The following is a 12,192-nucleotide window of genomic DNA, read 5'->3' on the forward strand; positions in this document are numbered from 1 at the left end:
GCCCTGTTGCTTTTCACTGAAGACATATTTTATGATAAGAACAGAACTCTTCAGTCTCCAGACTGGTGAAAACAGTCTTAGGTAGGTGAATTACCATTAATGTTGTTTCTTTTTCATACAATGTCAGATATGGTGTTGTGCTGTTAAACATTTCTGTCTGTTCTTTAATCTGACATTTAAGAAAACTGCATTCCAATTTTAATGCTGTACATCACAAATATGTCTTAAAGAGTTTTCTTTTATGTTTATGCATATAGAGCTTTATTCAATGTTTTTCTTTGACAGGTTTGCTCGAGTCCACACATGCAAAATGCTGAATCTGACTGATCTTCCAGTCAATGCAACTTTGCACAAAAGCCCTTCTGTGATCATCAAGGTGTGTGTGGTTATCCCCTTCTTCTGTGTCTTCCTTTGCTGCATTGTTGTCATGCTGCACATTTTTGCATCTCACAGGCAGTTCTTGGAAACCTCACGTTACATCCTCTTTGCTTCCATGCTCATCAATGACACCCTGCAGCTCATGTTCTCTGTGCTGCTCTTTCTCTTGGTCATGGGTCAGGTACAATTTGCTCTTGGTTTATGTTTTCCTCTGTTGTTCATATCGACTGCCACTTTCCAGAACACTCCCTTAATCCTAGCTACCATGTCACTGGAGCGTTATGTTGCCATCTTCTATCCCCTGCAGCGCCCTGCCGCCTGGCGCTCAGACCGTATCTGGATCATTATTCTGTCTCTGTGGCTCATCAGCTGTTCCTTCCCTATTATTGAGTACTCCATGGGAAAACGTTATCCTGAAGTGAACGCCTTCTCAGTCCCTGTGCTTTGCAAGTCTGTTATTGTTAACTCATCACCAGTCCAAACATTGTTCAAAGCTGCTGTAAATGTGCTCTGCTTCGCAGTAGTGGCTGTCATCATCCTCTTTACATATGTAAGAATCCTGCTGGAAACTCGAAAGATGAGACAGGACAAAGTGTCTGTGAGCAAAGCCATGCACACTGTGCTGCTCCATGGCTTTCAGTTGCTGCTGTGCGTGTTGGCTTTCACCAGCCCAATTACTGAAACTCTCATAGTGCTTCGAGCTGACTGGCTACCAGAAGACATCACCTTTTTTAATTACTTCTGTTTCATCCTAATCCCACGGTTTCTTAGTCCGCTCATCTACGGCTTTAGAGATCAGAGTCTCAGGAGCTACATCGGGAAAACATTCCTCTGCTGCTCATACAAAGTCAAATCCAAAGTCGAAGTGCAGGACAACTTATTTCCTTCTTGACTGAACACTGAAACATAATTCACAAATGTAAGAACGGATATATTTATAATGGTTAAGCAGGGTGTCACAAATTTTCAGCAAAAGTCAACTGCCTACATGAAAACTGGAACAGGTTTTTCTTGCTGTAATGTAATGTTTATACTGGTCACCCTGAGATTCCTTCCTAATTTATATTTGATACAGTGTAAATTCTCATTCAAGAATTTTGTAAAATACAAAGTTTTGTTTTTTCTCTGTTATCTGTTTTTACACCAGTATAAACTATGTAAGCCATGACAGAGGTTGGTGTTGAACTCATTCCCTACCCCAGTACACTTATAATTGTCATAACCTCTTAATACAGCTTAACTATATTAACTATTATTTTTGGTACATTGTGGTTTAAGAAGAAGCCAGTACATTATGTTAGATTCAGCACCATGGTTGTTTTACTCAAATTGAAGAGTTATTTCTTTAATGTAACTGAGAATATTTTTGAGAGTGTACAAAACAACAAAGCTGGGGGTATTTTAAATATTAGATCAACTGATGTTTAGACAACAGATTGTTCAAATGAAGATACAGTAGAGTTTTCAAATTAGACAACAACCTACAGTAACTTGTTTATTGAAGTAAAAAACGGTATCACCCAAACTAACACATTAGTTTACACGGCATTTAATACCTAGTCAATATAACATTTAGATATGTAAGAAGAAAAAATTACGTTTGTTGACTTGAAGTAAACTTTTATGGTAGCAATTTGACTTGAGTTGTTTAAGTGGAAACAAGTAAAATTTTACAATGTGGAGGACAAAACCCACAGTCCCTATACTTCTGCAAAGGAGCTTATTTAAAGCTGAGGAAGCACGTTGAAGGTTTTTAATGAAATGTGTATTTTCCAAAGTGGTGGTCTTTATAGTAAACATTCTCCCTGTTATTATTCCTTTACTACACTGTAACTGTAAGAAAAATACTATTTGTGGAAACATGAAGAATCCAAAATTTGAAAACTGCTAAAAATAAACCCTTTTCTTATTGTTTTGTTTAATGTTTCAGGAAAGAAGACCAGTATAAACCAGAGGAATCAGTTTCTTCTTCCTAGAAAAAAGAAAGTATTAAAAATGTCTTAAATTTGTCCTAAACTTAACCCCTAATAACCTACTTTAATTATTTCTCCCTCCATGCCACAGGCAGAAATTCATGTTATCCAGATGCAGATCACATTCATTAAATTGATTATGTCATTAGGGATATCATCATGTCTTATTACATAATAATGGAAAGTACAGAAGTAAATGTTATGTAATATTAAATAATTCAAACACATGTTGTTCCTACTGATTTTCATTATATATTTATAATTAGGACAGTTTAATAATTAAATGTATCAAATTGCATTTAATGTTTTATTAAAAAAATATCTTTAAGTTAGTGAAATATGCATAAACTCTATGAAATTAGTCACCGTCTTCATCCACATATAAAGTAAATAATATTAAACCATTGTAATTTACAGATTTATGGACTATAAAGAGGTATGATACTTATAGGGGACGGCTAAGGTCTGAACAACAATTGATCAATTCAACCTTTTTGTCTCCTCTTCAAAAACCATCATGACACAGTTTTTTGAGTTAAGATAAACAATGTTATAGATTCACTGCTGTTAAAGATAAACCAACGTCAGTGAATCTGTGCCAGCAACATCAATAAAGATCATTCAGTGTGGACGGGGGCCCTAAAACTATAACAAAAAAGTTCAATAACCAATTTCGCCATTCAGATGTGTTGATGAGAGACAGAAGGCTTTATGATGACATCATGAAATGAAGACATCTCTTGAGGAACCAGGCATGAGTGAAAATAATTAGCATGAGATCAAACACTTCAGATAAGGAGAAGAACGTCCTAACATGTTGTTCAGTGTGAACGCACTTTATGATAAGAGGAATAGCAATCTGACCTCTTGAAGACGGATGAAGACAAAAATTTAGGGGCTTTTATTTTCATTAGAACAAAAAGTATGTTTTATTTCTTACTGTTGAGCATGTGTGATATGCTGTTCTTTTATCTGAATTCCAATTATAGATATTATTGTACAATACTAATGTGTTTTGGGGGAATCTTTTATTTTTATGTATATAGAGCTTTATTCAATGTTTTTCTTTGACAGGTTTGCTCGAGTCCACACATGCAAAATGCTGAATCTGACTGATCTTCCAGTCAATGCAACTTTGCACAAAAGCCCTTCTGTGATCATCAAGGTGTGTGTGGTTATCCCCTTCTTCTGTGTCTTCCTTTGCTGCATTGTTGTCATGCTGCAAATTTTGGCATCACACAGGCAGTTCCTGGAAACCTCACGTTACATCCTCTTTGCTTCCATGCTCATCAATGACACCCTGCAGCTCATGTTCTCTGTGCTGCTCTTTCTCTTGGTCATGGGTCAGGTAAAATTTGCTCTTGGTTTATGTTTTCCTCTGTTGTTCATATCGGCTGCCACTTTCCAGAACACTCCCTTAATCCTAGCTACCATGTCACTGGAGCGTTATGTTGCCATCTTCTATCCCCTGCAGCGCCCTGCCGCCTGGCGCTCAGACCATATCTGGATCATTATTCTGTCTCTGTGGCTCATCAGCTGTTCCTTCCCTATTATTGAGTACTCCATGGGAAAACGTTATCCTGAAGTGAACACCTTCTCAGTCCCTGTGCTTTGCAAGTCTGTTATTGTTAACTCATCACCAGTCCAAACATTGTTTAAAGCTGCTGTAAATGTGCTCTGCTTCGCAGTAGTGGCTGTCATCATCCTCTTTACATATGTAAGAATCCTGCTGGAAACTCGAAAGATGAGACAGGACAAAGTGTCTGTGAGCAAAGCCATGCACACTGTGCTGCTCCATGGCTTTCAGTTGCTGCTGTGCGTGTTGGCTTTCACCAGCCCAATCACTGAAACTCTCATAGTGCTTCGAGCTGACTGGCTACCAGAAGACATCGCCTTTTTTAATTTCTTCTGTTTTATCCTAATTCCACGGTTTCTTAGTCCGCTCATCTACGGCTTTAGAGATCAGAGTCTCAGGAGCAACATCGGGAAAACATTCCTCTGCTGCTCATACAAAGTCAAATCCAATGTGAAGGTCCAGGTGCAGGACAACTTATTTTCTTTTCGACTGAAAACTTAAACATAATTCATAAATATAAGAAAGGACACATTATATATAAATACATAATGTTTAAACAGGGTGTCTGCAGTTCTTGAAAAAAACAGTTTCACAAATTTTCAGCAAAAGTCTTCTGTTTATACTGGTTACTCTGAGATTTCTTCCTAATGTATATTTGATGCAGTGTAAATTCTCATTCAAGAATTTTGTGGAATATCTAAGTTTTGTATTTTCAAGCTAATTCAAATTAAAAATTTTGAGTTTTTATTGACAGAACTTTTAAACATTAGTTGTTCTGACTTGAAGTCTTAACTTATAGTTTAACTTGCTAATCTTGAGTTAAATGAATTAATTTGTTAGACTTCACTCAATTTGTCAAATAAAGTTGATAAAATATGAAATAAATCAGCATGTTAGTAGACATGTCAGAAAATCAAGGTGATGCTCTTAAAATTTTGTTCTTTTTAATTCTTAAAAAAAAAAGTAATACTGGAAACATGCTATGTGTCTTTAATACACACATACATACATACATACATACATACATTAGATCACAGTTATTTGTTTTTACACCAGTATAAACTATGTAAGCCATGACAGAGGTTGGTGTTGAACTCATTCCCTACCCCAGTACACTTATAATTGTCATAACCTTCAGAAGAAGCCAGTATATCATGTTAGATTCAGCACCATGCTTGTTTTACTCAATTTGAAGAGTTATTTCTACAACATAACTGAGAATATTTTTGAGAGTGTACAAAACAACAAAGCTGGGAGTATTTTAAATATTAGATCAACTAATGTTTGGACAACAGATTGTTCAAATGAAGCTAGATTTTTCAAATCAGACAACCACCTAACTTGTTTAATAAAGTAATATATTTATATAAAGAGATAAAGATTAAGAGATAAAGATAAACTTTATTGTCATTGCAACATTGTACAACGAGATTAAGGTGCCAACCAGTCTGTGCCATATATAAAATAAAAAATGTATAAAAAACAGTGATGCAGATCACATTCATTAAATTGATTATATAATTAGGAATATCATCACATATGAAGTAAATAATATTAAACCATTGTAATTTAGAGATTTATGGACTATAAAGAGGTATGATACTTATAGGGGACGGCTAAGGTCTGAACAACAATTGATCAATTCAACCTTTTTCTCTCCTCTTCAAAAACCATCATGACACAGTTTTTTGAGTTAAGATAAACAATCTTTTAGATCCACTGCTGTTAAAGATAAACCAACGTCAGTGAATCTGTGCCAGCAACATCAATAAAGATCATTCAGTGTGAACGGGGGCCCTAAAACTATAATACATCAGTTTAATAACCAATTTCCCCATTCAGATGTGTTGATGAGAGACAGAAGGCTTTATGATGACATCATGAAATGAAGACATCTCTTGAGGAACAAACACTTCAGATAAGAAGAAGAACGTCCTAACATGTTTTTCAGTGTGAACAAACTTTGTGATAAGAGGAATAGAAATCTGAACTCTTCTGACTGATGAAGACAGAAATTTAGGGGCTTTTATTTTGATTAGAACAAAAGTATGTTTTATTTCTTACTGTTGAGCATGTGTGATATGCTGTTCTTTTATCTGAATTCCAGTTATAGATATTATTGTACAATACTAATGTGTTTTGGGGAAATATTTTATTTTTATGCATATAGAGCTTTATTCAATGTTTTTCTTTGACAGGTTTGCTCGAGTCCACACATGCAAAATGCTGAATCTGACTGATCTTCCAGTCAATGCAACTTTGCACAAAAGCCCTTCTGTGATCATCAAGGTGTGTGTGGTTATCCCCTTCTTCTGTGTCTTCCTTTGCTGCATTGTTGTCATGCTGCACATTTTTGCATCTCACAGGCAGTTCTTGGAAACCTCACGTTACATCCTCTTTGCTTCCATGCTCATCAATGACACCCTGCAGCTCATGTTCTCTGTGCTGCTCTTTCTCTTGGTCATGGGTCAGGTAAAATTTGCTCTTGGTTTATGTTTTCCTCTGTTGTTCATGTCGGCTGCCACTTTCCAGAACACTCCCTTAATCCTAGCTACCATGTCACTGGAGCGTTATGTTGCCATCTTCTATCCTCTGCAGCGCCCTGCCGCCTGGCGCTCAGACCATATCTGGATCATTATTCTGTCTCTGTGGCTCATCAGCTGTTCCTTCCCTATTATTGAGTACTCCATGGGAAAACGTTATCCTGAAGTGAACGCCTTCTCAGCCCCTGTGATTTGCAAATCTGCTATAGTTAACTCATCACCAGTCCAAACATTGTTTAAAGCTGCTGTAAATGTGCTCTGCTTCGCAGTAGTGGCTGTCATCATCCTCTTTACATATGTAAGAATCCTGCTGGAAACTCGAAAGATGAGACAGGACAAAGTGTCTGTGAGCAAAGCCATGCACACTGTGCTGCTCCATGGCTTTCAGTTGCTTCTGTGCGTGTTGGCTTTCACCAGCCCAATCACTGAAGCTCTCATAGTGCTTCGAGCTGACTGGCTACCAGAAGACATCACCTTTTTCAATTTCTTCTGTTTCATCCTAATCCCACGGTTTCTTAGTCCGCTCATCTACGGCTTTAGAGATCAGAGTCTCAGGAGCTACATCGGGAAAACATTCCTCTGCTGCCCAAACAAAGTCAAATCCAAAGTGAAAGTGCAGGTGCAGGACAACTTATTTTCTTTTTGACTGAAAACTTAAACATAATGCACAAATGTAAGAATGGATGAATTTATAATGTTTAATCAGGGTGTCTGGAGTTCTTGAAAAAAACTGTTTCACAAATTTTCCTGTTTATGCTGGTCATCCTGAGATTTCTTCCTAATGTATATTGATGCAGTGTAAAGTCTCATTCAAGAATTTTGCGAAATATCTATGTTTTGTATTTTCAAGCTAATTCAAATTAAAATTTTGAGTTTTTATTGACAGACCTTTTAAACATTAGTTGTTCGGACTTGATGTCTTAACTCGTAGTTTAGCTTGCTAATCTTGAGTTATATGAATTAATTTGTTAGACTTCACTCAATTTGTCAAATAAAGTTGATAAAATATGAAACAAATCAGCATGTTAGTAGACATGTCAGAAAACCAAGCTGATGCTCTTAAAACGTTGTTCTTTTTAATTATTTAAAAAAAAAATAGTAATACTGGAAACATGCTATGTGTCTTTAATACATACATACATACATACATTAGATCACAGTTATTTGTTTTTACACCAGTATAAACTATGTAAGCCATGACAGAGGTTGGTGTTGAACTCATTCCCTACTCCAGTACACTTATAATTATCATAACCTCTTAGTACAGCTTAACATGTTCGTTTTTTACTTATTTTTGGTACATTGTGGCTTCAGAAGAAGCCAGTATATCATGTTAGATTCAGCACCATGGTTGTTTTACTCAATTTGAAGAGTTATTGCTACAACATAACTAAGAATATTTTTGAGAGTGTACAAAACAACAAAGCTGGGAGTATTTTAAATATCAGATCAACTAATGTTTGGACAACAGATTGTTCAAATGAAGATACAGTAGAGTTTTCAAATTAGACAACAACCTACAGTAACTTGTTTATTGAAGTAAAAAACTGTATCACCCAAACTAACACATTAGTTTACACAGCATTCAATACTTAGTTAATATAACATTTAGATGTGTAAGAAGAAAAAAATTAAACCTTGAGTTTTTAAGTTGAAACAAGTAAAATTTTACAATGTGGAGGACAAAACCCACAGTCCCTATACTTCTGCAAAGGTGTTTGTTTAAAACTGAGGAAGCAAATTGAAGGTTTTTAATGAAATGTGTATTTTCCAAAGTGGTGGTCTTTATAGTAAACATTCTCCCTGTTATTATTCCTTTACTACACTGTAACTGTAAGAAAAATACTATTTGGGGAAACATGAAGAATCCAAAATTTGAAAACTGCTAAAAATAAACCCTTTTCTTATTGTTTTGTTTAATGTTTTAGGAAAGAAGACCAGTATAAACCAGAGGAATCAGTTTCTTCTTCCTAGAAAAAAGAAAGTATTAAAAATGTCTTAAATTTGTCCTAAACTTAACCCCTAATAACCTACTTTAATTATTTCTCCCTTCATGCCACAGGCAGAAAATCATGTTATCCAGATGCAGATCACATTCATTAAACTGATAATGTCATTAGGGATATCATCATGTCTTATTACATAATAATGGAAAGTAAAGAAGTAAATGTTATGTAATATTAAATAATTCAAACACATGTTGTTCCTACTGATTTTCATTATAGATTTATAATTAGGACAGTTTAATAATTAAATGTATCAAATTGCATTTAATGTTTTATTTAAAAAATATCTTTAAGTTAGTGAAATGTGCATAAACTCTATGAAATAAGTCACCGTCTTCATCCACATATAAAGTAAATAATATTAAAAAATTGTAATTTACAGATTTATGGACTATAAAGAGGTATGATACTTATAGGGGACGGCTAAGGTCTGAACAACAATTGATCGATTCAACCTTTTTGTCTCCTCTTCAAAAACCATCATGACACAGTTTTTTGAGTTAAGATAAACAATGTTATAGATTCACTGCTGTTAAAGATAAACCAACGTCAGTGAATCTGTGCCAGCAACATCAATAAAGATCATTCAGTGTGGACGGGGGCCCTAAAACTATAACAAAAAAGTTCAATAACCAATTTCCCCATTCAGATGTGTTGATGAGAGACAGAAGGCTTTATGATGACATCATGAAATGAAGACATCTCTTGAGGAACCAGGCATGAGTGAAAATAATTAGCATGAGATCAAACACTTCAGATAAGGGGAAGAACGTCCTAACATGTTGTTCAGTGTGAACGCACTTTCTGATAAGAGGAATAGAAATCTGAACTCTTGAAGACAGATGAAGACAGAAATTTAGGGGCTTTTATTTTGATTAGAACAAAAGTATGTTTTATTTCTTACTGTTGAGCATGTGTGATATGCTGTTCTTTTACATGAATTCCAATTATAGATATTATTGTACGATACTAATGTGTTTTGGGGGAATCTTTTATTTTTATGTATATAGAGCTTTATTCAATGTTTTTCTTTGACAGGTTTGTTCCAGTCCACACATGCAAAATGCAGAATCTGACTGATCTTCCAGTCAATGCAACTTTGCACAAAAGCCCTTCTGTGATCATCAAGGTGTGTGTGGTTATCCCCTTCTTCTGTGTCTTCCTTTGCTGCATTGTTGTCATGCTGCACATTTTTGCATCTCACAGGCAGTTCTTGGAAACCTCACGTTACATCCTCTTTGCTTCCATGCTCATCAATGACACCCTGCAGCTCATGTTCTCTGTGCTGCTCTTTCTCTTGGTCATGGGTCAGGTACAATTTGCTCTTGGTTTATGTTTTCCTCTGTTGTTCATATCGACTGCCACTTTCCAGAACACTCCCTTAATCCTAGCTACCATGTCACTGGAGCGTTATGTTGCCATCTTCTATCCCCTGCAGCGCCCTGCCGCCTGGCGCTCAGACCATATCTGGATCATTATTCTGTCTCTGTGGCTCATCAGCTGTTCCTTCCCTATCACTGAATACTCTATAGGAAAACGTTATCCTGAAGTGAACGCTTTCTCAGCCCCTGTGATTTGCAAACCCGCTGTTGTTAACTCGTATCCAATCCAGACATTGTTCAGAACTGCTGTAAATGTGCTCTGCTTCGCAGTAGTGGCTGTCATCATCCTCTTTACATATGTGAGAATCCTGCTGGAAACTCGAAAGATGAGACAGGACAAAGTGTCTGTGAGCAAAGCCATGCACACTGTGCTGCTCCATGGCTTTCAGTTGCTTCTGTGCATGTTGGCTTTCACCAGCCCAATCACTGAAGCTCTCATAGTGCTTCGAGCTGACTGGCTACCAGAAGACATCGCCTTTTTTAATTACTTCTGTTTCATCCTAATCCCACGGTTTCTTAGTCCGCTCATCTACGGCTTTAGAGATCAGAGTCTCAAGAGCTACATCGGGAAAACATTCCTCTGCTGCTCAGATAAAGTAAATTTCAAAGTCCAAAAATAATGTACAAATGTCTTGATGAATGAATCTGCAATTCTTAAAAATGTGCAGCCTTTTAGTAAAAATGTTTCCCTTGCTCTGCACTGCATTGTGCTGTAGCTCTACAGGGAAATACTGTGTGCAGAATCATGAGGGAATTTTTGCTAAAAAGTTTGGAAAAGGTTTTTAAAATACATTAGAAATAGAAACTGAACCAAAGGAATCAGGTCCTTCTTAAAAAACAAAAAGTATTAAAATGTCTTTAACCTAATTAACATATTCTTACATTATTTATTTCCTCCTTCATGCCACAGGCACAAATATGTTATAAAATGTTTTTCTATTGTGCAACAGGTTAACAGTGCAATTGGTGCTAATAATCTCAGAATGACCGTGTCGATTTCAAATGACACTCTGTGAAATGAACATAAATTCTTTGATAGTGAATTATATGTATATTTTATTCCAGTTATCCAGATGCAGATCACAGTCATTGAATTAATTTTGTCATTAGTAATATCATCAGGAATCTACACAAGAATTAATCGGGAATAGGTTAAACTTTATTTTATCTTCAACTCCCCTTAGAAACACGACACAGTTTTTCAGGTTAAGATAAACAGTTTCATAGATCCACTGCTGTTAAAGATAAACCAGGCAACGCCAGTGAATCTGTGCCAGCAGCATCAATAAAGATTACTCAATTGTGTGAGTGAATTTAAGGTCTGATACATTAAGTCTGGCAACAGCTGTGGGATTCATCATCTTAACATGCTGATCCTGCAGGATTTTTGATTAATTGTGTGACTGAGTTGCAGACTAATGATTCTCAGAACAGACTAGATGGCAGATATTTTAAATCTTTAAATCAAAACTACAAACAACATGTGTTTTTAATAGTATGTCACATGTGTCAATGTAAGTTCTTTTTTTCTTGTGAGAAAACTGAATATTTGTTAAAAACATATGAGTAATAAAGTAAATAACCTGTTTTACATAAATTAGTAACATTGTTGACTTTTCTTCTCTTTGTCTTCAACAGAAAAAAGATGGGAAGACAAACTTGATAGTACACGTTGTCATATACACACTGAATTTCCAAACCTAGGTCTACACCCTAAATATGCTCTTCTACACACCACATAGAGGACAGACTTGCTGTGTGCCTTGTATTTGCTGCACGTGACACATCTGTATTATGTTTTAGACTATTTAGAGCGGTACAGAATGATTTTCCAGATGTTCTGTGGAATGAAAAGTCTACTACAAGATTTTATGCGGTGCACATGAGTATTTGCCATCTGTGTTGGCCCTAGTGGACACTCCCACACTCTCTGGTCTGTCATTCAAATGTATTATGGCCTCCTAAATGTTGCCATGCCTCTTGGTTGTAAAGTGAAATATGTAAGTAAAATTAATAAGGAGTCACACAGACGACTCTATTTATCTGTAGTGTTCCTCAGCCAATTTACAATGAAAAACAGTTAGACATAGAGCGTTAGCACTGTAGTTTATTGTACTGAAAATGTAAATGTATTGCAACCTGTTGCCGAGTTCAGTGACGGGTTTTGCCACTGAATGTGTGTATAAATGTGTAAATATGCACAAAGAGAGAGACAGTTGTCCAGACATAGGCTAGTTCTGGTCTAAGTGGTGTGGGCTTGACATGTCGTGCAAATAAAACAAACATCTCTTTATACATGTGTGCATTTATTCATATATTCATTTATTTGTGCGT

General features: G+C 36.0%; 4 protein-coding genes across 4 annotated transcripts; all 4 read left to right on the forward strand.

Annotated features, from left to right (window-relative positions):
- The first annotated feature begins 310 nt into the window (after positions 1–310).
- Positions 311–1,270, forward strand: LOC113171194 (odorant receptor 131-2-like). The gene has a single exon (XM_026373565.1). The coding sequence runs from the start codon at positions 311–313 to the stop codon at positions 1,268–1,270; it is 960 nt and encodes a 319-aa protein (XP_026229350.1).
- A 2,180-nt stretch (positions 1,271–3,450) lies between these two features.
- Positions 3,451–4,428, forward strand: LOC113171211 (odorant receptor 131-2-like). Its single transcript, XM_026373566.1, has one exon. It carries the CDS (start codon positions 3,451–3,453, stop codon positions 4,426–4,428), a length of 978 nt encoding a protein of 325 aa, XP_026229351.1.
- A 1,722-nt stretch (positions 4,429–6,150) lies between these two features.
- Positions 6,151–7,116, forward strand: LOC113171227 (odorant receptor 131-2-like). Its single transcript, XM_026373567.1, has one exon. The coding sequence runs from the start codon at positions 6,151–6,153 to the stop codon at positions 7,114–7,116; it is 966 nt and encodes a 321-aa protein (XP_026229352.1).
- Positions 7,117–9,539: 2,423 nt separating this feature from the next.
- LOC113171243 (odorant receptor 131-2-like) lies at positions 9,540–10,478 on the forward strand. Its single transcript, XM_026373568.1, has one exon. It carries the CDS (start codon positions 9,540–9,542, stop codon positions 10,476–10,478), a length of 939 nt encoding a protein of 312 aa, XP_026229353.1.
- Positions 10,479–12,192: the final 1,714 nt, after the last annotated feature.

Source organism: Anabas testudineus, chromosome 13 (genome assembly GCF_900324465.2).
Source record: "Anabas testudineus chromosome 13, fAnaTes1.2, whole genome shotgun sequence".
Classification (NCBI taxonomy): Eukaryota; Metazoa; Chordata; class Actinopteri; order Anabantiformes; family Anabantidae; genus Anabas; species Anabas testudineus.

Bases quoted from the DNA above. Each gene is read 5' to 3' on its own strand.
- LOC113171243 (XM_026373568.1), top strand. From the start codon at position 9,540: ATGCAGAATCTGACTGATCTTCCAGTCAATGCAACTTTGCACAAAAGC.
- LOC113171211 (XM_026373566.1), top strand. From the start codon at position 3,451: ATGCTGAATCTGACTGATCTTCCAGTCAATGCAACTTTGCACAAAAGC.
- LOC113171227 (XM_026373567.1), top strand. From the start codon at position 6,151: ATGCTGAATCTGACTGATCTTCCAGTCAATGCAACTTTGCACAAAAGC.
- LOC113171194 (XM_026373565.1), top strand. From the start codon at position 311: ATGCTGAATCTGACTGATCTTCCAGTCAATGCAACTTTGCACAAAAGC.